This window comes from Electrona antarctica (assembly GCF_951216825.1).
Source record: "Electrona antarctica genome assembly, chromosome: 5".
In the NCBI taxonomy this organism is placed as follows: Eukaryota; Metazoa; Chordata; class Actinopteri; order Myctophiformes; family Myctophidae; genus Electrona; species Electrona antarctica.
In genome coordinates, this window is record NC_136810.1 from 3,502,875 (window position 1) to 3,528,136 (window position 25,262).

General features: G+C 47.9%; 1 protein-coding gene across 1 annotated transcript in view; it reads right to left on the minus strand.

Moving 5' to 3' along the window:
- cecr2 (CECR2 histone acetyl-lysine reader) overlaps positions 1–25,262 on the minus strand; it is a 93,998-nt gene that overhangs the window by 1,017 nt on the left and 67,719 nt on the right. Inside the window, exons 9-19 of the mRNA XM_079501027.1 lie at positions 24,983–25,127; positions 20,135–20,267; positions 19,280–19,317; positions 17,841–17,932; positions 17,242–17,368; positions 14,845–15,233; positions 13,004–13,183; positions 10,020–10,953; positions 6,311–8,297; positions 4,661–4,730; positions 47–3,718 (exon numbers count right to left, since the gene is read on the minus strand). Of these exons, the coding sequence (XP_079357153.1) occupies positions 4,679–4,730; positions 6,311–8,297; positions 10,020–10,953; positions 13,004–13,183; positions 14,845–15,233; positions 17,242–17,368; positions 17,841–17,932; positions 19,280–19,317; positions 20,135–20,267; positions 24,983–25,127 (4,077 nt within the window). The 3' untranslated portion in view covers positions 47–3,718; positions 4,661–4,678. The remainder of the gene's footprint in view (positions 1–46; positions 3,719–4,660; positions 4,731–6,310; positions 8,298–10,019; positions 10,954–13,003; positions 13,184–14,844; positions 15,234–17,241; positions 17,369–17,840; positions 17,933–19,279; positions 19,318–20,134; positions 20,268–24,982; positions 25,128–25,262) is intronic.

Here is a 25,262-nt window from a genome sequence, read left to right on the forward strand (position 1 = left end):
CGCAAGACACAATGTGTCTTGCGTGTGTCTTACGTGTGAGTGAGGCCTAAAGGTCTTGTTGCTTCAAAAAAACAAACGCGCTCTCCGAGGAGCAGTCAGAGCATCACATGAAAGCACATTCATTTGAGGTTTAATTAGTCAGTGGTTCTCAACTTGTGGGCCGGGACCCACTGGTGGGCCGCGAGGATATTGCAAGTGGGCCCCCAAATATTGGCAAAAACAAAAAATAGCATTATATGGCATAGCATTACAATATAAAACACATGGTATAAAACAAATGTAGCGATTTGTTTTCTTTAAAACCTTGACAAAAATATTTTGTTTGTGATACGGATACATAGGAACTCAAAGTATGCCATGTTGGTTCCATTCATCGAAGTCGGAACATAATTGGTTGATTGATCATTAAAATAATCATGCTATGAAAATGCACTTGGCCAATTTTACGGCTGCCACGTTTAGTGGTCAGATGGGTGGGCCATGGAAGCTTTTGAGATTCTCAAGTGGGGCCCTGACCCAGAAGAGGTTGCGAACCACCGAGTTTTAGTGCATTGTTCTGCTAACTGACTTTCGTTTTATTTTTTTTAAAGATGGATTCAAAAGTCATTCATTTATGAATACCAAATGTCTCCTAAAGTTGGAAGAGGACCAGCTGGTGCTAAAAACCGTCAAATTATGGGAGACGGGTGCCAGGCGGAGCCAGAGATGGAGGAAAACGGCAGGACTTAGTGGTTGCCAGGTTGGACTGGCTAAATGAGGTAGATTTGTTTGCTGCCATCATTGACTGTGGGGCTCATTAGGTGCAACATTGATATTATGACGGAGAAGAACTTCCAAAAGCAAACTTATACAGTTTTGAGAAGATACATCAGTTCAACAACAAAAGCCAAAATTATACATGTCCAGGAAAAAGCCCCGCAATATCAACGGAACAGGAATGAAGATTTAACACAATGACATCCATTCCCTATAGAAATAACTGACAAAAAATAGGAAACGCATTCACAAATCACAGAGATAAGCCTTTTTGCTCGTTTACAGCTAAAAACAAAACAAAACGCTGTGGTAAAAGGGTTGGTTGGCAGTCTGAGTTCGGCTAAACATACAACATCTTACAATGTCAAACAAAAAGTTTCTTCACAATAAACTTGAGGTGAAATTGATATGCTTCGACTCCTCCAGTCCTATTTTTCGTTGTGTTCACTCCTTCAAATAATTAATCAAATACCCGTATATAGAAACTGTACACCCTGAGGATACGTTTAGTATATTGAATAGTGGGATGAGGAAGCGCTCGAAAAACAACCACTGACCATATTATACAAGAGCGGCCATTTTGCTCCCACTTCACACTCAGCAGGGACGTGCAGAGAGTTAGAGAGGCAGGGGCTGAGATCCCGTAAGAGGGCACCTTTGGACAAAAAAAATAGCGAAAATAGCAGATCTACAAGCTCTCAACGTGTTGCGCTGCGACGCGTTGAGACCTTGTAGATCTGCTATTTTCAAGGCTCAACCGAGCACTCTTTAGCTACTGGAGATGCGGTGTTCGACATGGATTTGGAAACAAATTAGTTAAACGCAAAATGCTGCGTTCAAGTTCAGGAGACTTCGAAAAAAAAGGAATTCTCCTGAATGCTGCCCTCCGGTATGGCGTGGAAAGGGGAGGAAGGCATTTGCATTTCTTTCACCATCAGTAAAGGCTGCATTCATGGTCTGGAGAGGGCAGTTGTTTTACAGACGGGTAAAAGGGCACGGGCCGAAGCCCCCTTCAACGTCTATGTGTACACGTCCCTGACACAGCGTAAAAGAGCAAAATGGCTGTTGGTGTGAATATGGTCCAAAGTGGTGGTTGTGAATGATATTATCAAAGAATATATTTACAAACTACAGTAGAACAACCTTATGCAGGAATGCAAAAAAAACGAGATATTTAAAACAAAAAGGTGTAATTTAAATGAGATTCAAAAAATAAGCAGCGGGATTAATCGTCGACCACTGTGACAACGTTAACGATGTGGTGGGACGGACGGGCGTATACAAATAGAGCGTCGCAGTCCCGCCCCCTTTCATGACGACGCCAGGCCCAGTCCCGCCCCCTTTCATGACGACACCAGGCCCAGGAAATAGTTCCCAATGCATTTTTCCCATAGACATTTCAAAAAGTATTTATTTAAAGACCTTATAAGCGTCGTACAAAGCCCACTCTTGTCGTGACAAATCATGACAACAAACACAATATTTTGGGTTAGGGTTAAAAAACAACAAAAAAAAGTGTTGTAACCTGCCGTTTTCTTCTTCTTTCTAATTATGTGTTCAGCCCGAAAGATTGTGTTTGTTGTCATGGTTTGTCACGACAAGAGTTGGCTTTGTACGAGGCTTAAAGGGTCTTTAAATAAATACTTTTTGAAATGTCTATGAGGAAAATGAACAGATAATCATTTCCTGGGCAGGTAGGGGGCGGGACTGCGACGCTCTATAGGTATTTGTAGTTTATTATTCATTACGTGAACACGTCAATGAGACGTGGCTGTATATAATTCCCTCCGAAATTGGGATCGAGGACCTGTCGATTACAGTGAAGAGCTGTATTTAATATGTCTATATGCATATATACACATGGTAACAAGAACCAACTTAAGACGAAGGCCACTAAATTCCAGTAGGTGCGGACTAATAATATCCCTTGTGCATAGCAGAAAGTCGGAAACAAATAGGCCGTCTCTGCCAGTGTCTTCGCTAGTCAAAGACATTCTTAAAACAGTAAAGGCAGCTTTTGAACAATGCATACAAAAAAATTCACCCTGGAACTAAAGAAGGATTTTGTGATATAGACGGGATAGAAATAGTATCCGGGGCCTTTTGATGAAGACATATTTGTGTTTTTGTTCTTCAGACAGGTTCTTGCACACTCAGCAAATGTGCTGTTCTCATTATCTACACATTTACACATACATTCAACAATTCCAAGGCAACAGCAAAGGGCCTGTGAGTTGACGGGGGGCTAGGGGGGGGGGGGGGGGGGGGGGGGGGGGGGGGTCTCTTAGTACCTCCTTTTGTTTTTGCACCTGAGTAAAAAGAAAAAGAAAATTCTCTAATAGTCCCTTCAGTAGATTGACAGTAGTGAGAACTAGTTTCAGGTCCGTTAAGGACTGCAGTCAAACACGCAAGACAACACCGTGTTCAGTGACTAGAGAATGTTATCCTGTTCATTCAGATTGTGACTGGTTGTAGCAGAAAGGCTGTCCAGTGTTCTAGTTGTGTCTGGCGCCGCCCTATAGGACCAGCTGCCTGTATCTGAGGTGAAACAGTGTTCTTGTTGTTGTGTCTGGCGCCGCCCTATAGGACCAGCTGCCTGCGTCTGAGGTGAAAACAACTCCAGTGGTACAGAAATAAAGGACAGTTTATTTAGATTTGAGCAAATCAACAAGAGGTTTACATGGAACTGAATAAGACTACATCCCTACAGACACTCTAGAATAAATATGGCCCTCCGCCTCCATTGTCTCTGTCAAGCAGGCACAGAAACAGCAGAGGTTCCAGTTGGGAGTGCTGCTTCCTGGGGTTTCATGAAAGAACCCAAACAGACAAAGAGAAGGGGATCCATTTGTCTCCCACCTCACCGTGCAGATCAACACCCCCAAGAGCACAGTCCTGTTTAGAGGCTGCCAATGATCCACGTTGCTCTTCTTTGTCCAGATGTATCTAGCTGCTCCTTAGCCTGAAAGTATAACAACAAGTTGCTTCAGGGTTATGTTCACAAAAAGAAAATGATCAATCTTCCAACCGGAGATCTACTGGCCCCACTGACAACTTGATCATCAAGTTGGACAACACTAACACACGCCTGGGGCGGATTCTCACCGGGACCAAATTATTAGAATCGTTCCCGAGTATGATTTCCCTCTCCCCTGAATTTGCCCGGCTCTTCTTCCCCCCCTGGTTCCCAAACTGTGGAATAAACTCCCAACAGTAGTTACAACTACAGACGCACTACCAATGTTCCGCAGCAGTCTGAAGATCCACCTCACCCCCAGCACTTTTCTGTATCCCTTCTTAAATGGTAAATAAATGGTGCATTTATATAGCGCCTTTATCCAAGGCGCTTTACATAGATTGTGCATTACATTCACACACACATTCATACACCGATGGTGGCGGAAACCATGCAAGGCACCAACCAGCACATCAGATAGCGCCTTAGATAGCACTTTTTAGACTTAGATAGCATTTGAAACAGACTTATAGCATGTCATGTTGACAGCACAATAATTGCATTGTATGTAGTCATAGCACTTCATAGTACATATGTATAGCATAGTATAGTATATATATGTATAGTTTATACATATAGTGTCATTATATATGTTCTAGTTACGTTTCATGATAAATGCATTTTATATATGTGATGTATTCCCATGCTTTTGTTCTTGCCTAATGTAAATCGCTCTGGATTAAGAGCGTCTGCTAAATGCAGAAATTGTAAATTGTATCAGGAGCAATTAGGGGTTCAGTGTCAAAATACACAGCCTCCAGCTAATCAGAAAAGAGTATATTGTCTGTAGCCAAGGCATAACTTGTTTTATCTGACATCTAACATACATTTATAGACCGATAAAAAACAGGAACAAAATGCCACAAAAAAAAGAGTAAGTTGACTTACTTTGCTCACATGGGTTGGTCACACTCCCTGTTTGCTGCTGGGACCGCTGGGAGCCGCCATCATCTGCTGCCTGGGAGACAATCACACACAGAACACCAACGTCAACCACTGCTTCCCAATGCAGCCGCCATCAGAAGCTTTGGAGCCAACAACACGTCCCAAGCATCAGAAATGTCAATGTCCCATGTTGTCTTGCAGGCTGGGGACAGTATAACCTGACTCCGCCAGCTGGTGGCAGCAGTGAGTTCCTCGTCCTGCTCCCATCTGGTCCCTTTTGGGCAGAGACGATGCACTCCGATCAAATGCTGATCGGAGCGATATGCGGCCGTATGCGGCCGCTAGAGGCGGGATCAACGCGATACTGATGACGTATTGAAGCGCTGCCACAGTGCAAATGTAAACACAACCTAACAAGACTACAACTCAAAATGATTATGGCAATATCATAATTTTAGTCCCGCTGCTTCCGGTTTATCGTTTCTGCTTGAGAGAGCCCAGATGCAGGCAGGAGGAGGGAACTTGTGAACTCAATACTGCCGCAATCTGGCGGAGTCAGGTTAGGGACAGTACTCACTACACGCTGAAAGAAAACTAGAAGCCACGGTGTTTCTTTCCTACTGTTTGTTGCCTGGTCAAAGTGCACCAATGTTCAGCCCCACGCTTCAGACTCGCTGGAAGCGCCGCGTCAAAACGCAACCACCATAGAGGGGAGGTGAACGGTAGACGGGCACTTCAACCCAACCACCATAGAGGGGAGGTGAACGGTAGACGGGCACTTCTGATTGAAACATGTGCATGAGCGTACGGGCCTTAATGGTTCCTCCAACCACTTATGGTTATTTTCTCGTAGCCAGACAACTGTTCCACAATCGCCGAATTCTACAATATATGGAGTCTGGAACTATAGCTCCTGAAACCCGAGGCAGGAAGCTGTCATCAGTTTGTAATTTTCCGTTCACGAAAATATATATTAAAATATTGTTAGATTTTATTTTTTTAATTTCCATTTCTGTTGAGCAGCAAGCTATATATGCTTAGATTATTTAGATTTATATTAGGTTACATTAGTAAAGATGAAACGGAAGTGGGGAGGAGGCTTTAGATCAAAATAGCTTCCGTGCTCAGGAAAAACAAAAAGTGAGAAACATACAACAAACTGACAATAACAATAGAGCGTCGCAGTCCCGCCCCATGTCATAACGACGCCAGGCCCAGGAAATAATTCCCAATGCATTTTTCCCATAGACATTTCAAAAAGTATTTATTTAAAGACCTTTTAAGCGTCGTACAAAGGCAACTCTTGTGACAAATCATGACAATAAACACAATATTTTGGACCAAACAAATATTTACAAAGAAGAAAAACAAGAAAAAAAGTGTTTTCTTCTTATTTCTAATTATTTGTTCGGCCCGAAAAATTGTGTTTGTTGTCATGATTTCTCACAACTCGAGTTGGCTTTGTACGAGGCTTAAAAGGTCTTTAAATAAATACTTTTTGAAATGTCTATGGGGAAAATTAACGGGGAATCATTTCCTGGGCCCTGGTAGGGGGCGGGACTGCGACGCTCTATAAGTGTGGTTGCCCTGTGACCAACCACACTAACACAATGAATGACAGAAAGCTACACAGAGTGAAGGAGCTTTGTTTACCCTGGGTGCAGGAAGTGCTCAGGGACCAGGCCCCTCTGCGGGATCATCATGCCCTGAAAGTGCCCCCCGGTGGTCTGGGGGTGTCGGTACATGGCCATGCGAGTCTGGCCCGGCGAGTAAGGCAGCTGCTGGGGCCTCTGCAGGGCCTCCATCAGGTGTGGGTGGGGTCTCTGGGCGGAGGCGTAGTGTCCCGGACTGGGGTAAGGCTGGCCTGGGTAGGGGGCTCCCCGTCCGTCGACCGCCCCACCCCCCCGAGACATCATGTGGTGGGGCGGAGGGACGCCGCCCTGCTGCATGCCCGGGTGCATGGCCCGCGGGTCGTACATGAAGCTGGCGGGTGCGTGCTGGTTGCTGCTGCGCTGCCGCGCCGCCGCGTTGTGGCTGTCCAGGTCCAGGATCTCTTTGGGGCTTTCGGGTCGATCGGAGGAGCTCTCCTCCATCCTGGCCCGCTTCACCGCCGGGCTGCCGGCCTGCTCTCTGCCTTCCCCGGCCCTCTCGGACTGAGGCCCCGCCCCCGCCTCCGCCACGGGGCCAGGAGGAGGAGACACCAGACCGGCCCCGCCGCCGGAGCCCTCAGAGTCCACGTCGCTCTCCCTCGGCCGGCCGTTCACGTTGGCGCTGGCCGCGGGCAGGTAGGCGACGGGCGGCATGGGGTGGCGAGGCTGGAACTGAGACCGGTGCCACTCCTCCGAGGGGTACCCGCCTCGGCCGCTGGCCTGGGGGGAGGGGTGTGCCTGGGCCTGGGGGTGCGGATGTGGATGTGGGGGGTAGTAGTGTTGCTGCTGGAACTGCGGAGGGTACATGTTGGGGTGGGCTTGGGGATGCTGCTGGCCACTCGCCATGTGGTGGAAGGGGTAGGCGGCGCCGCCCTGCTGGTGATAGGCGGGGAAGTGGGCGGGGTTATGCTGGGGGTGGTTCACCATGCCCTGCATGGGATAAGGGTGGTGATTGGATGGAAGCACGGAGGGCCGGCCCATGTTCTGCTGGCTGTAGTACGGATGCGGCGGCGGGCTCCTCATCCCGTACTGACTCGCTGCTCCGTTCTCCTGGCCGTGGGGGTGCTGCGGGGGGGCCATGGTGGGGTTTTGGCCCGATGGCGGCCTGGCAAGCTGCCTGCTTTGGCCGCCGCCCCCCAGCGGTGTCTGGTGGCTCTTGGGGCTGAACGCCTGCTGCTTGTAGAAGGGACCGTCGGCTCCTCCTCCCAGCGGGTCCAGCCTGCCACTGGGCTCGCTGGGTCTCTGATCCCCTCGATCCGCGGGGCTCGGCTGAGGGGGGAGCTGGGGAGTAGGGTGGCTGGGGGGCAGCGAGGTGGGAGGCACCGGCTGGGAGGGACCGGGGGGCTGGGCGGCGCCCTGCGGCGGGGTGCCCTGCGATGGGCCGTGCTGCTGCTGCAGGAGGTTGTGAGGGAGGAAGTGATGAGAAGCAGCAGAATTGGGGGACGTTGTCTGTTGCTGGGAGGGGTTCTGAGGGTGCTGCGGTGGTGGTGGTGGGGGAGGGGTGTCGTTGGTCCCACCCATTTGATGCTGCTGCGGTCGCTTGGGGAGCTTCTGTTGGTGTTCAGCGTGGACTCCCTGCTGATAATGAGAGTTCTGAGGCGTTTGCTGAGACATGGTGTGTGGTGGAGGGCTGTGAACGTTTTGGTGCAACGGGCTGTTCTGTGGCTGTTGAGGGCCCGCCGTGGGTGTGTCGGGGCCAGCGTGAGGCGGTCGCCCCCGGCCGCTCTCCGCCTGGCCCTGCATCCCCGCGGCCGCCGGGCCCTGCTGTGCGAGTGGGAGGAGTCTGGACGACGAGGCCGGCTCCTCCTCCTGCGATCTGCCCCAGTTCATGGGAACAGGGGGGCTCCTCTGCATGCCACCACCACCAGGGGGCTCTGCTGCGGGGTTGAGGAGGACAGACCGCTCGTGGTTGGATGGAATGGAGGTTATTTGCGACGCTGCTGCTGCGTGCTCATTGTTTTTGGCGGCCATTTTGGGCTCTGGCATCGAATCTGTTAAAACACACAGAAGAAAGTTGTTACTTGTCAGTATTGAACGTATAAGTAAATATAGAGGTAGTTGCCAAGTAGTAGCTTTATAAGTGAACAGGGTAGCATGTTGTTTCCTTCTAAGAGCCAGTGAGGACTATTCTACTGAGGTGTATAGTGTGCAGTACGTAATGGGTTCTGAAACTTGCTCCTGTAATAAAGCGAAGTGCACTGTGGTAGATTGCAGTAGCAGATCTGCAAGCTCACAACGCGTCACAGCGCGACGCGTTGTGAGCTTGTAGATCTGCTATTTTCAGCATGCAACCAAGTGTAAAATGACTTATACTGGATCTCTTGTCCACTAGTCCCTTCCTAACATTTTAGTCTAGTTTTTTTTCATTGACGAAATTGTCAGTATATTTAGTCTTAGTTTTAGTCATCATAGCTTAGTTTTCATTTAGTTTCCATTTAGTTTTCGTCGGTGAAAAAAGGTAGTCGACGAACATTTTTCATCTTAGTTTAGTTTAGTCGACGAAAACAACACTGGCCTCTACACTGAGGTCAGAATGAATGACACTCAGCTCTAAAATAACTCCCCAACAACAGAATGACCGTCAAACAGCTGATAGTCGTTATGGCAGATCAGAGTAACATCACAGGCAGGACTTGAAGGAGAGCAGCTACGCTGATGACAGGCCATCCCCAAAGAGACACGCCAGAGAGACACTTCAAACTAATGAATATTCAATTTGCCACTTACTGTGAAAAATAATTAAAGTCAAATTGCGAGAAGCAGAGGGTAGGGAGGAGGAGGGGCACGGAGAGCGAGTAGGGGATTCGTCGATTAACGAAACAACACACTCTGCAAGGGAATTGTATGTGGTGGTAAATTAAGCAAACAATAATGTGATTAATTAACCACTTATGCCCCCATTAAAAAAAAAGGCTTTCGCCTTTATTTTATATTTTTTTATGGAGGGACAAACAGTAGGCTGACAGGAAATGGGGAGAGAGATGTGGGGGTGACATGCAGTAAAGGCCGTCGGGATCGGGAGTCGAGCCCGCGGCACACTGCCAGACTGGATTACCAGCCAAGGTGCCTGGACCGCTGAGCCACGGCCCAGGCCCCCCATTTTATATTTGTAAAACATTATAGTGAAATTATAAGCCGAACTACAAGCTCACAACAAGGCGTCCGCTATTTTCTTGGTTTTTAAAAAGATATATTTGTGTAATGTTTTTTCTTTTTTTCTTTAAGGAAAAAATCAATAATAGAATTGGCCTACAATAACATGCGCAAAATTTGGACACAGTTTGAAAAAAAGAAAAAAATAATATTAATATTAATATTAACAATAATCCGATGGTGTTTTGGATGCTTGGTAAGCTGTACAGATATAATGCCTGTTGGAGAGCAGCTCTGGGCAGGGCTCCTAGCCTCCTACCTTTGGCCTGTGTGTGTGCTGTGCTGCTGGGAAGCCTGGCTCCTAGCCTCCTAGCCTCCTAGGCTCCTAGCCTCCTACCTTTGGCCTGTGTGTGTGTGGTGGAAGCCTGGCTCCTAGCCTCCTAGGCTCCTAGCCTCCTAACAACTGTGTGTGTGCTGTGCTGCTGGGAAGCCTGGCTCCTACCTTTGGCCTGTGTGTGTGTGGTGGAAGCCTGGCTCCTAGCCTCCTAGACTCCTAGCCTCCTACCTTTGGCCTGTGTGTGTGTGGTGGAAGCCTGGCTCCTAGGCTCCTAGCCTCCTACCTTTGGCCTGTGTGTGTGTGGTGGAAGCCTGGCTGTCTGCTCCATTGTCTCTGGCGGGACGCAGCAGCTGAACATCGGGGGGAGGAGGAGGAGGAGGATGGGGGAGTTGTTGCAGAGAGGGGTGAGGGGCTGCTGGGGCGCTGCCAAGTCCTCCTGCCGGGGGCCCCGGCCCTGGCCCGGGCCCCGGCGCTGCTGCTGCTGGCGGATGAAAGTTGGCCATGTGCTGACGAAGAGGAGGAGGGGGAGGAGGAGGGGTCCTGCTGCTGGCGGGGGGTCCGGACGACGCAGACAGCTGCTGCAGGGCCAGCATCTCCGGGCTCTCCAGCATGGAGGCCAGGTGCGACCTGCCGGAGGTCTCCAGAGGAGGACGCGGCGAAGGCATCGGCCCCGAAGGAGAGCGGCCCGCCGCCGTGGGCATCCGGTGGTACTGGGCGGCGGCGCCGGGGGCAGGGTGGGGGTAGCCGGTGCAGGCCGGTTCGGGCCAGGGCTTGTGATGACCCACTGGGGGCGGGACCCCACCGCCGCCGCCGTGATTGTAGTGGTGCTGCTGCTGGTTCACCATGTTGGGGTCCTGCATGCCGTGGGGGGGCACGGCGGTGAGTCTGTCCTGGCCCTGGTGGCTCATGCCAGGCCACATGGTGGGGACGCCCAGGCCCGGAGGTCCAAAGCCAGGGTAGCTGTGCTGGGGCGGTGCCCCGTCGGGGCCCGGGAAGCGGTTTCCCATGATGGGGTGGCCGTCGGAGCGATGGCGGGCGGGGTACATGCTGGCCTCGGGAGGGGGTCCGGGCTGGAGGGCTACGGGACGCGGGCCCAGCGAGGGGCCGTGGGTGGGGCCCATGTAGGGATGCTGGTGATGTCGTTGGGGGTGGAGAAGACGAGGGTCTGGTCCCATCGGGTATCGAGGGCCAATATGGTGTCCATCGCCCATGTGATGCTGGAATAAAAACAATAACATTTGGATCATTATAACTGTTGTGTATTTTGATCAAACACAAAGCAGGTTTTTGTAGTTTGCATGACTACTAGCAGTGACTTCACTCAATTAACAGTGACTACTAGCAGTGACTTCACTCAATTAACAGTGGTGAAAGCCATATTTAGTTTTGTTAAGATGCGTGTTAAAAGGACCACTTCACCACTTTTTAACCTATCTTCATATAATTGGTCCTTGGTTCATGATAAAATGCCACAATTATTTTCTACTCGTAACATTAGTGAGTACCAATTATATGAAGAGAAGTTGAAAAGTGGTCCTTTAAATAGCTCTACAGTATATTCTGAAATAGCACATTTGAACCCATACAAGATACAGGACAAACAAGTGAAAACGGGAAATGATTAAACAAATAAGCCATTATATGAGCAATTTATTTCTAAAATGTCATCTATTTTTGTTAACCTTTTTAGCTTAGAGGATTATTATTATGAAAGACTTGAATTCTGTTTTCAGGAAAGGTTTCATATGTTAAGCCATAAGCCGGAGGCATAAAGTAGCATAATGTAGCCTCTTATAGAAAGAGGATAGTTTGACAATGCAATTTCTCTCCATGTCAAACTTTGATCGAAGAGGGAAAAAGGGAAATCTCATTCATTGATCAATCGTCAACTCCTTGTGATGGTGTCAGTTTCACTTAAAGGCAGATTCACACTATGGTCCCGGGTGTGCACTCGGGACCACTTAGCAGAGCATATATCTAAATGACGGAGCGGTTGCGTAATGACCCGCCCGTCAGCACTGTTTAATGCAATTTATTTGTGCGAGTTATAAGTATTTTTTGTTGAATTATTCATGACAAAGTTGTACAGTATGTATATCCATAACATAAACAAGCAGCGCGCTAGCAACCAATTCACTAGTTCTTTGTTTCAATCATTTTATTATTATTATTTTTCACAATTATATTAGCTGATCATCTTCTTCTTAAATACACTAGTTTGAAACTCTATACCGTCATGCATACATCTGTCGCTCAAATGATCTAAACTTTAGAAAGTAGGCAAAATAATAATAAATAATAATAATAATAAAATGATTGAAAGAAATAACTAGTGTATTTATTGTCTGCGTGTGCTGCTTGCTTATTTTATGGACATACATACTGTTGACTTTTACAACTTGAATAATTCAACAAAAAATACTTCTAACACGCACAAATAAATTGCATTAAACAGTGCTGCCGGGCGGGTCTACGCAACCGCTCCGTCATTTAGATATATGCCTTGGCAGATGTTGTGGTATAGTGTGAATGCTGCGTACCGTTCCCCGGAGCGGATCACCCAACCATTCCCGGGACCACATGGAGGTATAGTCTCGGAACCGATTTAAGTGTACTCGGATATGGATCGATCACTGCAATGTGAACGCATTGACTACAGTTGAACGAAGTGTACTCGGATACGGATCGCTGCAATGTGAACGCATTGACTACAGTTGAATGAAGTGTACTGGGATATGGATCACTGCAATGTGAACGCATTGAGTACAGTTGAACGAAGTGTACTGGGATATGGATCACTGCAATGTGAACGCATTGAGTACAGTTGAACGAAGTGTACTGGGATACGGATCGCTGCAATGTGAACGCATTGACTACAGTTGAATGAAGTGTACTCCGCGTGTACCCGCGTGCAGGAGAATCAAGGCCAATTGTGAATCATGGCCAGCGGTGACCAGGCAAACGCATTCGGGTACAGTTTGAATCACACAGACTCCGTGTGAATCAAAAAGACACGCATTTCACATAACTTTAAAATATACCAAGCTTTCTCGCCATATCAAGAAAACAATCTTTGCTCTAAACAACTTCATAACTTTTGATAACAGGACCAAAAGAAATCAGTAACCGTGGCCATTATCATCTTCCTTAGTAAAATATACTATACCTCCTTAGTAAAATATACTAGTGTAAGACTATACTAAATGGGACATTTTGCACACAATTAACAGAACGCAAGTTAATATCTAAGAGATGTTTCTTTCGTACCTGCATGTTGAAGTTGTGAGGCATGTGCTGCATGTTGGGGTCTCCATGTCTGGGTATGTGAGAGCGTTGAGCAGGGTAGGCGAAGCGGGGGTCCATGGAGCGGGGGTCCATGGAGCGGGGGTCCATGGCCATCCTCTGGGCATACATGGGTGGGCCGTGAGGACCAGGATGTCCAGAGAGCTGGGAAGAGAAATGGAAAGACCCTCAGTCAGTATTACAGATCACAGAAGAGAAGTTGGAAAGAATGTCAATGGTCTGTTAGGTCATTTCACATATAGCCCTCCTTGGCCCTTTTAATGCTGTACATTTCTGTTCAGTATCATGAATTGAATAGCATTTTTATAGCACTTTTCCAAGTGCTCAAAGCGCTTTACAATGGTTCATTCATTCATACATTGGGAGGTGAAGCAGCGAACAGTCGACGCCAGCGTCCTCACTTCCCACATTCAGACACCGACGGTGGTGAGCTCACACAGACTCCTTGGAGGCAATGTAGGGTTCAGTGTCTTGCCCAAGGACACTTCGACATGTGGACAGGAGGAGGAGCCGGGATTCGAACCGCAAACCCAGGGATCGTTGGACGACCTGCTCTACCTCCTGAGCCACAGCCGCCCTATATATATATACCTGTATACCCTTCGGTATTAAGCAACCAATAGTTTTACGCAATATCGTTTAATGTGCACTCCTGGCACCAGTTTGTGCTCACCCGGTACTTTATTAGTGTTACATGAGAACTGTTACACAACCTCTGCGATGCCCACTTGTCCTGCAGGGCCAGTAACATACATTTTACCTCCTCGATGTGCGGCAGTGGCTCAGGAGGTAGAGCAGCCACTTGGGAGTCAGAATGTTCCCGGTTTGATCCCCGGCCCCCCTGGGTTAGTGTCAAGGCATCCTTGAGCAACACACTTAACCACTAAAACTCTATACCTCGTTGAGTCCACCAGGTGTCGCGCCCGCCCCCAAAGGCACTATACAAATGCACCATTTTATATTAAAGTTGTAGTGAAATAAAAATAAGTTTTTCACACTTTTAGACCATATGGAACAATGGATGCCAAAAAAAATTTGACAAATTCTCATTTGTGTGTGTTTTTATATCAAAAGTCCATACAAATCTTTTTTTAATTACTTCCTGAAAACGACATGCTGCGTGATGACGTGTCGAGGCCCACATCAATAAAAGCCAATAAAAATGAAGCTCACCAGTTTTATTCCCATATGTGCCCGTCCGTCCAAACACAGGTGCTACTGATTACAGAAATCCTCTGTTTTTAATCCAATTGAAGATGACATCCAGACAGTGTATTACTCGTTTCCAACGTAATCATCACGCTAAAGTGTATCAAAAAAGGTTAGAAAAAAATCCCCTGGCTTTTCTGCCATCTCTCTGTCCCTTTGTAAACAAACCACTGTGCATGAGACGGACATATAGGACCCATAGCCACGATTTTGTAACCCATTTTTCACCCCTGTGTCAATTATTATTATTATTATGTGATCCTGGGCTCTACACACCCTCCGCCAACCTGGGGAGAGCAACGGACTTGAACTCATGCTTCCTTCATGCATGATGAGTGTCCAAGTTTACACCTTGACAGGGGGGAGTTTCCCTGGTTGGACGTAGCGCATGGAAGGAACACGTTATTCCAACCAGTTCCTTTGCCCTCCATCAGGCGCCCCGGCTGGCCAGGGGGAATTCCTTGCATTATAAAATACTTGACAGTAATTATTCTGCAAGAGGGAAACAATAACAATTACAGGAAAATAAACCATTTGTATCTAATTTCCACCTTGTAAGAGATAGTGGCTACGAATGAATAATTATGCAAGTATACCTGCTGTCCGGGGTGGTACATGCCCCTCATGTCTGCTCCGTGGATGTGCTGCTGGTTGGGGGGCATGCCGTGGGGGTGAGGGGGGCCGTTGGCCCAGTGGGGGGGAGGGGGCGGAAGGGCAGGCTTGCGCTCCTCCTCGGTGGGGTTGTTGCTGCCCTTGCCGCCTCCTTGGGAGCCGCGTTTGCGATGATGTGCCGCCTGCTCCGTGGCTTTGATCAGACCGTCAGGCCCAGTAGAGTGCTTACTGCTGCCGCGGTGGCGTTTCTTCTCCTTGCGCTCCTTGTCCTCGCCGCGGAACTCCTCGTCCGTGTCCCCGTCCTCCGAGGGGAAGTGTTTGGCCAGCGCGCGGCTGAAACACCTGTCCAGAGACTCCGACATGGTGGTGTATTCTGAGGAAACATAATGCGTACAGATCTTATAACCAAATGACACCTGTGCAGGCACACCATGTGATGATAGCCCCGATCTACAAGCTCACAACAAGTCAAAACGTGTTGAGAGCTTTGTCCTTTCTATTAGTAACGCCCGACGCCCAGGACGAAGTATTGTCCAAAAGACGAAGTTTATTGATATGAGAACGGATCGCATGGCTCCACCAGCTAGGAGCGCCTGTTGGGCAATCCTCTGTGTTGCGTAAGAGTGAGACGTCATCGAAAAACTCCCTCCCCTGTTTAGCTGATGAAAACGAAAATCTTAAAACATTGATAACTCCCGATCTAAATCATCCCGTCTAATTATGAAAAAACATCCTGTGTTAGATGGCCCTCCGCGGTCCAGTCGCTAGTCGCGATAGATTTATTCTTACCTCCCGTTGTTGTCGATCGACTCTAGAGTGGTGTGGCTATTGTTAGCTGCTACACACACACATTCACCACAACATCCGGTCCGTCGGTAAAAGTGGTCTGTGTTTATAAATCGAATGGGCGGATTAAATAACCCCGGGCAATTAAAGTGTTAAGAAGCAGTGGCAATGTAACTTTGACAAACAACCAAGGAGCCATGAATTTCACTGTGTTGGATTATCTATTAGCCTATACAAGCAAGTTGTCGCTGTCTGGCAGATACCTTGTACAGTATCTCCACTCCATTGTATTTTAATTTATTTATGTTTTGGAAAATGAATGCACACATTTGTGAGTGTCGCCCAAAAGTAGAAAGAAGGTAGGATGTCCGCACACCGCTCTTAATGCTCCCAGTAGTATTTTATTAGATTCAACGTTTCGACCCGATCAGGTCTTCATCAGGAAGACCCCAAGACCCGCCCAAAAGGAGCCAAAATAGCCCTCGCAAGGGAGCTTGTATATCTGTTATTTTTGCTATTAATGTATATTTTTATGAAAGTGGCTAAGTGTGTCTATGGATTTTATAAAGATACCAGCATCAATAAGAGCTTGTGACTAAATAATAACTACATTAATTGGATCCATCCAACACACACACACGTTCCACAATATCACAAACACATTCCTGGACATGCAAATAAACACCACACGCATTCAAACACACACCATGGACCCTCAGACACACACTCACCCCTCTGTTCTCAGGCCAATGGCTGGACAGCTGACCAGGTCAAAGGGCACAGGTTGACCCACACCCCTCCCCTTTGCTCTTCCAACTCCTTCAGCCCCTCCCCCCCCTCATCCATGGTCATTTCGCCATCCCTGCCTCCCTCCCTCCCTACCGCCCGCCCCTCCATCCATCCATCCCTGGGGAGTGCATTCAGTCGGATGGATGGCTCCAGACAGGGGGGCTTAGGGGCCTGGAATGTCTCCGTGGCACTGCAGGGCCTGGCCGGGCCCCGGAGCCCCCCTGAGCCCCCCCTGAGCAACGGAGCACACAACTCAATCACTCCCCATTAATCACTGTCAGCGCTGGGCCCCGGCCCCAGCACAGCACCAGGTCCGGCCCTCTTTTTATTCTTGTCCTCCCCTCTCTCCCTCTCCCTCTCCCTCTCCCTCTCCCTCTCTCTCTCTCTCTCTCCCTCCCTGCATCACCCTCTCCATCCCCCCCCCCCCCACACACACACATGCACACTCCAGTCTCCCAGCCACATGTACTTCAGTGAAATTGATTCTGAGCTGTGGCTGTCATAGATTAAAATCCATATGCAGCATCTCTGCTTTTGGCAGCTCTTAAAAACACTTGAACCCTGTAGCAACCCTAAGGGAAAGCTTTTAGCTTCAGCTGCACACACACGCGCTGTGAGCCTGTAGATGGGGCTGTTTTCCCGTGAATTGATTTGGTGTGCATGGGAGAAAAAAAGCAGACCAAGTACACAGTGCCAATTCAGGTCAAGGGATTCTGGAGATTGTGTGTGTGTGTGTGTGTGTGCGTGCGTGCGTGCGTGCACATATAATGCACGAATGTAACGTAATGCATGTTATATTTATTTACCACTGTCTTCTCCGTTGTACTGGACGCAGTTCTCAAATATGAGCTTCACGTCGGCGACAAACTCCTCCTTGGCGACGTACCCCCCGTCGTTGAGCTTCTTCTCAATGCTGGACAGATCCATGGGGGTCTGCGTGGAGTCAGGGAGGGAGTGATGAATTGAATACATGTCCACCTACCACCGTCACACCGCACAATGATTTACTAGAGGGACAACGAGACAGCAGTGAAAAGAGTTGCTGCTTGCATACATACAGTACAATGACACAGAGCAGTGGTTTTCAACCAGCGGACCACCAGTGGTCCTTGAGGGGGTTTCAAGGTGGTCCCCCCCATGCTAAATGATGGAGAGTTGGTAACCAAATGGACCCTTAACTCTTGAGACTGAGAGCATAAAATGAAACCAAATTAACAGGCTTAAAACTCGTAAAGGATTTTCTGAAACATCTACGGGGTACAATTATGAGAAATTCACTTCCAGCTCCACAGCCGTTCTAAAAGTGGTCGCCCCCTGTTGAGCTCTGGAGTAAATAAATAGTCTCTGGTCACGAAGACTACCTGAATGATCTCGTGGTAATACCTGAATGGTCTCGTGGTAATACCTGAATGATCTCATTGTAATTGGGGGCGTAAGACTCGTCCACAGGCTCCAGGAAGGGCCACGCGTCCTTGTGCGCTTTCAGGGCCTCCAACACTGGAGAGAGAGAGAGAGAGAGAGAGAGAGAGAGAGAGAGATTACAACCACACAGAGATTTTGAAAACGTGACTAATGACAAAAAAACTCCCATATCTGCTGGGCGAAGTACGGCAATGTGCAAACACAGCAGCGAGATTTGTGAGTTGCTGTGATAGGAGAAGGATATGAAATGGAACACAACCACCCTGAAGACTAATCATTGTGTATATTCCTGCACTATACCTGCATTGAGTGATCTTGGTACATAGAAATTGATCTATTGAAGATTCTGACTCTCAAATTTGTGTTTTGATTGTATATTGTTGTATTGTGCTTTGGCAATGTAAACGTATGTTTTCTCATGCCATTAAAGCCCTTTGAATTGAACATTGAATTGAAAATTGAGAGAGAGAGAGAGAGAGAGAGAGAGAGAGAGAGAGAGAAAGAGAACACAGGTAGAAATGCAAACTGTGATGAACAAAAGCACAGGTTCACACACACCATTAGTGTCAAGGAAATGTCGTTTGAATGTCTGCCTTAAAAGATGCACTTTTTCACACATTTTCACCGACTTCATAACATCGGTCCCTCAACGAATGCTAATTATACCAGTCTACTCTAAACCCGTCTAGTGACAAACCAGTTAAAGCATTGCTGTTGCTGCACAAGTACAACAATGGATCTATTTCAGAACGCTAACTTTCCAGGGAGAGCAGGGAATCCCCACCGATGGCGTCATTCAGTGTTGGTTTTGGCGGCCCATTTTGATTTTAGTTTTAGTCGTAGTCTCTTGAATAGTTTTCATTTAGTTTTAGTCACATTTTAGTCACCCGGAATGTTTTAGTGTTAGTCTAAGATTTTAGTCGACTAAATCTACAGTTTATTTAGTCGAACAGAATGTGTTTAGGCGGGCCTTGATGCCGTCGTAATGACTTGCTGAAAATAGCTGATCTACAAGCCCACAGATCGGCTATTTTCAGCATGCAACCAAGTATAAAATTACTTATACTGGATCTCTTGTCCACTAATCCCTTCCTAACATTTTAGTCTAGTTTTTATTTGTTGACGTCAGTATATTTAGTCTTAGTTTTAGTCAACATAGCTTAGTTTTCAAGTAGTTTCCGTTTAGTTTTCGTCAGTGGAAAAAGGTAGTCGACGAACATTTTGCGTCTTAGTTTTAGTCGACGAAAACAACACTGATGTCATTGGAGGAAAGTTTCGTAGTTGTCCCACGGCCCACATCTGGGACAGAAATACTGCTGTCTCATAAATAATAATGAACATTATTGGGGACCAACTGTACGAAGATATAGCATAAAAGATATAGCATAAAATGGGTGAAATGTAGGAGAGGATTATCCCTACCTTTGTACAAAGCAGTGTAGTCGTCATCGATTTCATAGCTGAAAAAGGAACACACCACAAACCATCATCATCATCATCATTATCCAAAAAATAATAATAGTGTGTTGGCTGTGAAACTTCAGGGGAAAGAAGAGAGTAATCTCTAAAGTTAGTAAATGAAACCCTATATACCTGTACTTAGTTGTCTGCTAGTACTTCCCTAAACTATTTCGCTGGCATGTTTGTCCCAGATAGCCAGGGAGCCATGTTTGTCCCAGATAGCCAGGGAGCCATGTTTGTCCCAGATAGCCAGGGAGCCATGTTTGTCCCAGATAGCCAGGGAGCCATGTTTGTCCCAGATAGCCAGGGAGCCATGTTTGTCCCAGATAGCCAGGGAGCCACAGGCCCAAAAGCTCAACGGTTAACACTTTAATTGCCCAGGGTTATTTAATCCATTACATCATAGCGCCCAGTCGATTTATAAACACGGACAACTTTTACCGACTGACCGGATGTTGTTCCGGATGTGGCTGATGTAGCCAAACCACTCTAGAAACAAATGTGATGAGGTCAGCACATTTGGGCAAGTGAATATAGCCGAGTGTTTTTCGTACAAAACGAATGCTTGGAATGGATTCAGAGTCATATAAACCCCCTAGTTTGACAAGTCGCATGCTACTGAAAGCATGATGAAATTTTGCCTTATATTGGTTGTCTATGGTGGGGTATACAAAAATGGTGGGGTATACAAAAATGGTGGGGGGGGGGGGCAGGTATATTAACAGGGATATTAACATGTCGGATACAGTGAAATGCACAATGTATGTTTATTTTCTGTCACACAACAAGGAAAAATAAAAAACTAAGTTTTCTTACAACTGTTTGGTCTTGCGCGCTCTGCTGCGGATGGGTGAGTGGGGCTCCAGATTGAGCAGCTCAGGAGGAAGGTCTTTGCCCTGAGAGAGCAACCAGGCCTTCTCCTCACGCAGCTTCCTCCTCCGGGCTCGCTCTGAGGGAGAGAAGGAGAACCAGGAGGTTGAGCACAAACTATAGGCTGCAAGCCTGAGCACGGTAAACAACCCAAAACTTAGGAAAGCATTGACTAGGTACAGACTCAGTGAACACAGCCTTGCAATAGAGAAAGGCCGCCACAGACAGACCCGCCCCCAAGGGAAGACAGACTATGCACCCACTGCACACAACATGTGGTAGAAACAGAGCTACACTTTATTCTTTTTTTTTTTTATCCCGCGATTTTGTAACCCATTTTTCACCCCTGACCCTGTGTCAATTATCTAATGTGATCCTGGGCTCTACACACCCTCCACCAACCTAGTCCCCATATATGGGGGACATGGGGAGAGCAACGGACTTGAACTCATGCTTCCTTCATGCCTGAGTGTCCAAGTTGCTCCTTTACACCTGACAGGGGGGAGTTTCCCTCGTTGGGCGTAGCGCGTAGAAGGAACACGTTATTCCAACCAGTTCCTTTCTAGCCTGGCTAATAAGCCAGACTCAAATCACACTGTCGTGTGGTATTTGAGTCTGGAGATGCTGTGTATGGATCTTGTTTCCCGGGGGGCGGGTTCAAAATTTTCTCTTTGACACAATTGGTCAGAGCTACTGTCAGTCAAAGGTCTCAAGCATTGAACGTCACTGTACCAAAGCCCACCCATATTGCATACCGTGTCCCGATTGGCCACACCAGTTCTCTGGTGTAGGAAATGGGCGTACAATTGAGCCTCTCCAGACCGTAATCCGCCGGCAGGCAATTTTGTTTTTGCCAACGGCTGATTCAGTCTGGCTTATTAGCCAGGCTAGTTCCTTTCCCCTCCATCAGGCGCCCAGGCTGACCAGGGGGAGGCAGTTTAGAGACCAGGATTACTGCATGTTTTTTGTGAGGGTACCTACCCTAGGGGACACGGGGAGAACATGCAAACTCCACACAGAAAGGCCCTTTCGCCAACCCCGCCTCGGGTATGGGCACTGATGACACGGAGGAGGAAACACGCCGCCAGCTCCCACAGCGTCCCGAGCGGGAATCGAACCCAGGACCTTCTAGCTGTGAGGCGACATGCACTACCAACTGTGCCACCGTGCCCCTGAGCTACACTTTCTAACCACCTGCCCACTATACCAAGATATCAGAGACACATACTTCCCACAGATTACACACACTTAAAGTGAGTTTGAAACTATGACCAACGACAAAAAAAACTCCCATATACCTATTGGGAGAAATACACTGCAGAGAGATTAGTGAACTGTTGCGACAAAATAAGATATTCAAGGTTTTCCACTGACGAAAACTAAACGGAAACTAAATGAAAACTAAGCTATGATGACTAAAACTATAAGACTAAATATACTGACAATTTCGTCAACAAATAAAAACTGTTAGGAAGGGACTAGTGGACAAGAGATCCAGTATAAGTAATTTTACACTTTGTTTGCATGCTGAAAACAGCCGATCTACAAGCCCATAACGCGTCGCAGAGAGTATGCAATGTGCATACTCTCAAATGAACACCCTACGTGCTCATACAGCAGGCAGCAGCAGTCACACACAAGCATCAAAAGTACATTATTGGACATAATGAGGTTTCCACCCGACAGATATGATATAATACGACATGTACCGATGGATCCATTTACTATTCCATTCAACATCCCCTCAAAGCGTCCATTTTTCTTTTCTAAAGGGCGGTGTGCACTGCGCAGTCAAGAGTACTTTAGTCAAGTGCATGCCGCAGTCGGAAAACCTGCGAAAGCACGGGAATGTCCACGCGGACGTGAGCTGGGCGACAAAACGCACACGACGGTTTTAGTGAAACCCTCGCGGCAACGTAGATCTACGTGGGAAGTATAATTGGTCGTTTATAGATTCAATAGATCTACCAGGCCTTCAGCGACGGAAACCACATGGTCTCAGAGCACTGGAGAAGACAACGATTCAGCCGATTGTCTGTTGACTCAGGGACAGCTGATCAAAAAGTGCCAGAGATGTGTGTGTGTGTGTGTGTGTGTATGAATGATATATGCGCACTCGCGCGCACACACGCGCACACACACACACAGTATATGCTTGCTGCCTTGTCTTTCAACATGAAAGGCACAGAGCTGCCTGCCAACCCTCCCGCTGTGCAGATTAAAAGATGTTTGGGGGAAGATTCCACACATGCAATCCACCCAGAGCGCAGGCCGAGCGCGTCCTGCTGTTCATCTATAATACATTAATGAGGCTCCTCCACTGAAGCACAATCAGCAGTTCATTAACACCTGACAGATGACATCAGAGGGAGGGGAGAGGAGAGAGATGGGGAGGACACTGTGATTAACGCATTCTGGACGGGAACCCCTTTTGGTGTTTTAAGCATTATGTTATGCTTTAGCTGTTGAAAAATAGCAGATCTACAAGCTCGTAGTGCGGCACCGAGTGCCGCGCTACGAGTGTGGCGCAAATACATGTGGCGCAAATCTTTGAATGTATATTCTTTCAGAGCGAATGTTTTGAACTCAAATCTTTGTTTCTGGAGGTCCCTGGAACAACATATTTTCAGATGGGGGTCGGCGGCCAATTACATATAATTTTTGGGGTCCTTGACATGAAATATCGAGCACCACTGATACAGAAACATGAGGTATTTCAGAAAACTGTAGAAGACATTTTTTTAATTTCGACGTCAGGCCTAAATGGGTTAAAGGCCCTGAACATTCCCCGCTCGCAGGCCTCGCGCACCATACATAAATCACTAGCTTGCCGAGCGCTTCTTCTACGCTGATTTTTTTTCTTCCCCTTTCTCGTCCTCCGGCGGACGGAGAGTTGGGCAGAGTTGTGCGGTGCGGGCCGGTCACTGCCACGCCCCCCAGTAAGGCTATCCAACGTTGAAGCTGCCACTATATCTACTGGCGAAATGTGGAATTGCAGCACTTTCATAATAATGAATTGCATTATTATAGCGCTTTTCCAAGTGCTCAAAGCGCTTTACAATGGTTCATTCATTGGGAGGTGAAGCGGAGAACAGTCGACGCCAGCGTCCTCACTTCCCACATTCACACACCGACGGTGGCAAGCTCACACCGACCGCCTCATTGGAGGCGATGTAGGGTTCAGTGTCTTGCCCAAGGACACTTCCACATGTGGACAGGAGGAGGAGCCGGGATTCGAACCGCAGGACCCAGGACGATCATTGGACGACCTGCTCTACCTCCTGAGCCACAGCCGCCCACATGGAGGTGGACGTCCGGACGTTCATGACGTCACGTGCGTCAGCCCCGCCCATCAGCCCCACCCCTCAAATTTGAGGTCCGGGGCTAGGCTATAGGCTAAACTTCCGCTCACTCGAGCCATTGAGTTATAATTATACTTCCGGGCAGTCTTCCGGGTGCTTCAAAACGCCACTGAGCAACTTCTATTGAAATTAATAGCTTGGGGGCGGGGCTAACGCTCCGGTTCGGTCTCTATCCTTTTATCTCTCTATGGTCGCTGCCCTTCAGAATCCGTTCTGCCCTTGAGAGAGAGGTACGGAGGCTGCAGTCCCCCCCCCCCCCACCCACCCACCACCCCCCCCACCCACCCATCAGCTGCCACTGACAGGCCTAAGGCTGATGAAAGGAGATGAAACGGCCCTTTTTTCGCACTTTGATATCAGCTTTAACTCATTTAGACCTGAGGACGATTAGACAAATGCCTTCTAAATGCTGACAGTTTTATGAGAAACCCCTATGTTTCTACGTCAGTCGTTCTCAAACATTTTCATGTCAAGGACCCCCAAAAATATATGTATTTGGTCGCCGACCCCCATCTGAAAATGTGTTGTTCCAGGAACCCCCCCCCAGAAGCAAAGATTTGAGTTAAAAACGTTCTGAAAGAATATATATTCAAAGATTTGCGCCACATTTTCACGATTATTCAAAAATAGCAGACCTACAAGCTCGTAGCGCGGCACTGAGTGCTGCCGCGCTACGAGCTTGTAGATCTGCTATTTTTTTTAAAGTATAACATAATGCTATAAAACACGGGTTCCCGTCCAGAATGGGATAAAGGAACGCAGGACTGATAAGGTTTTCCGACCCTCTGAGATATCAGCCCATGACGTAAGCATTGATTTACACTTACACTCGTGCATACTTAGTTTAGACTAGTCATTGGTTAGACATGGGTTAAGGTTAGGTTTAGGTGTGCTGCCCCGTGGGAGGTTAGGTTTAGGTTTCTGGTTTAAGGACTTCAGTGTTTTGCCCCTCCACAGCCTTAACCCTCTCTCTCCCCCTCTCCCTCTCTCTCTCTCCCCACAGCTTTGATCCTCTCTCTCTCTCTCTCTCTCTCTCTCCCAGTGTCTCTCACCCTCCACAGCCTTGACCCTCTCTCTCCCCCTCTCCATCTCTCTCTCTCTCCCCCTCTCCCTCTCTCTCCACAGCCTTGATCCCCCCTCTCTCTCTCTCTCTCTCTCTCTCTCTCTCTCTCTGTGTCTCTCACCCTCCACAGCCTTGACCCTCTCTCTCCCCCTCTCCCTCTCTCTCTCCACAGCCTTGATCCCCTCTCTCTCTCTCTCTCTCTCTCTCTCTGTGTCTCTCACCCTCCACAGCCTTGATCCCCTCTCTCTCTCTCTCTCTCTCTGTCTCAGTGTCTCTCACCCTCCACAGCCTTCACCCTCTCTCTCTCTGTGTCTCAGTGTCTCTCACCCTCCACAGCCTTGACCCTCTCTGTGTCTCAGTGTCTCTCACCCTGCACAGACTTGACCCTCTCCATCTCCTCGTTCTCCCGGTCCTCCTGTAGGAGGCGCTCTTCCTCCCTCCGCTGCTCGGCCAGCAGAACCTGTCGGTCCAGATCCTCGTCCTTCTTCCTCTCCACCATGGCCTTCTGCGTGTCCTGCACGCAAATAAAAGTGGAATCATTCAAAACAAAATGTATGTGCAATTGAAAGTCAGAGTGCTCACATGGTTGTGGGCTTGTAGATCTGCTATTTCTGTGGCACAACCCCTATAAGTAGCCATCATCCAATCA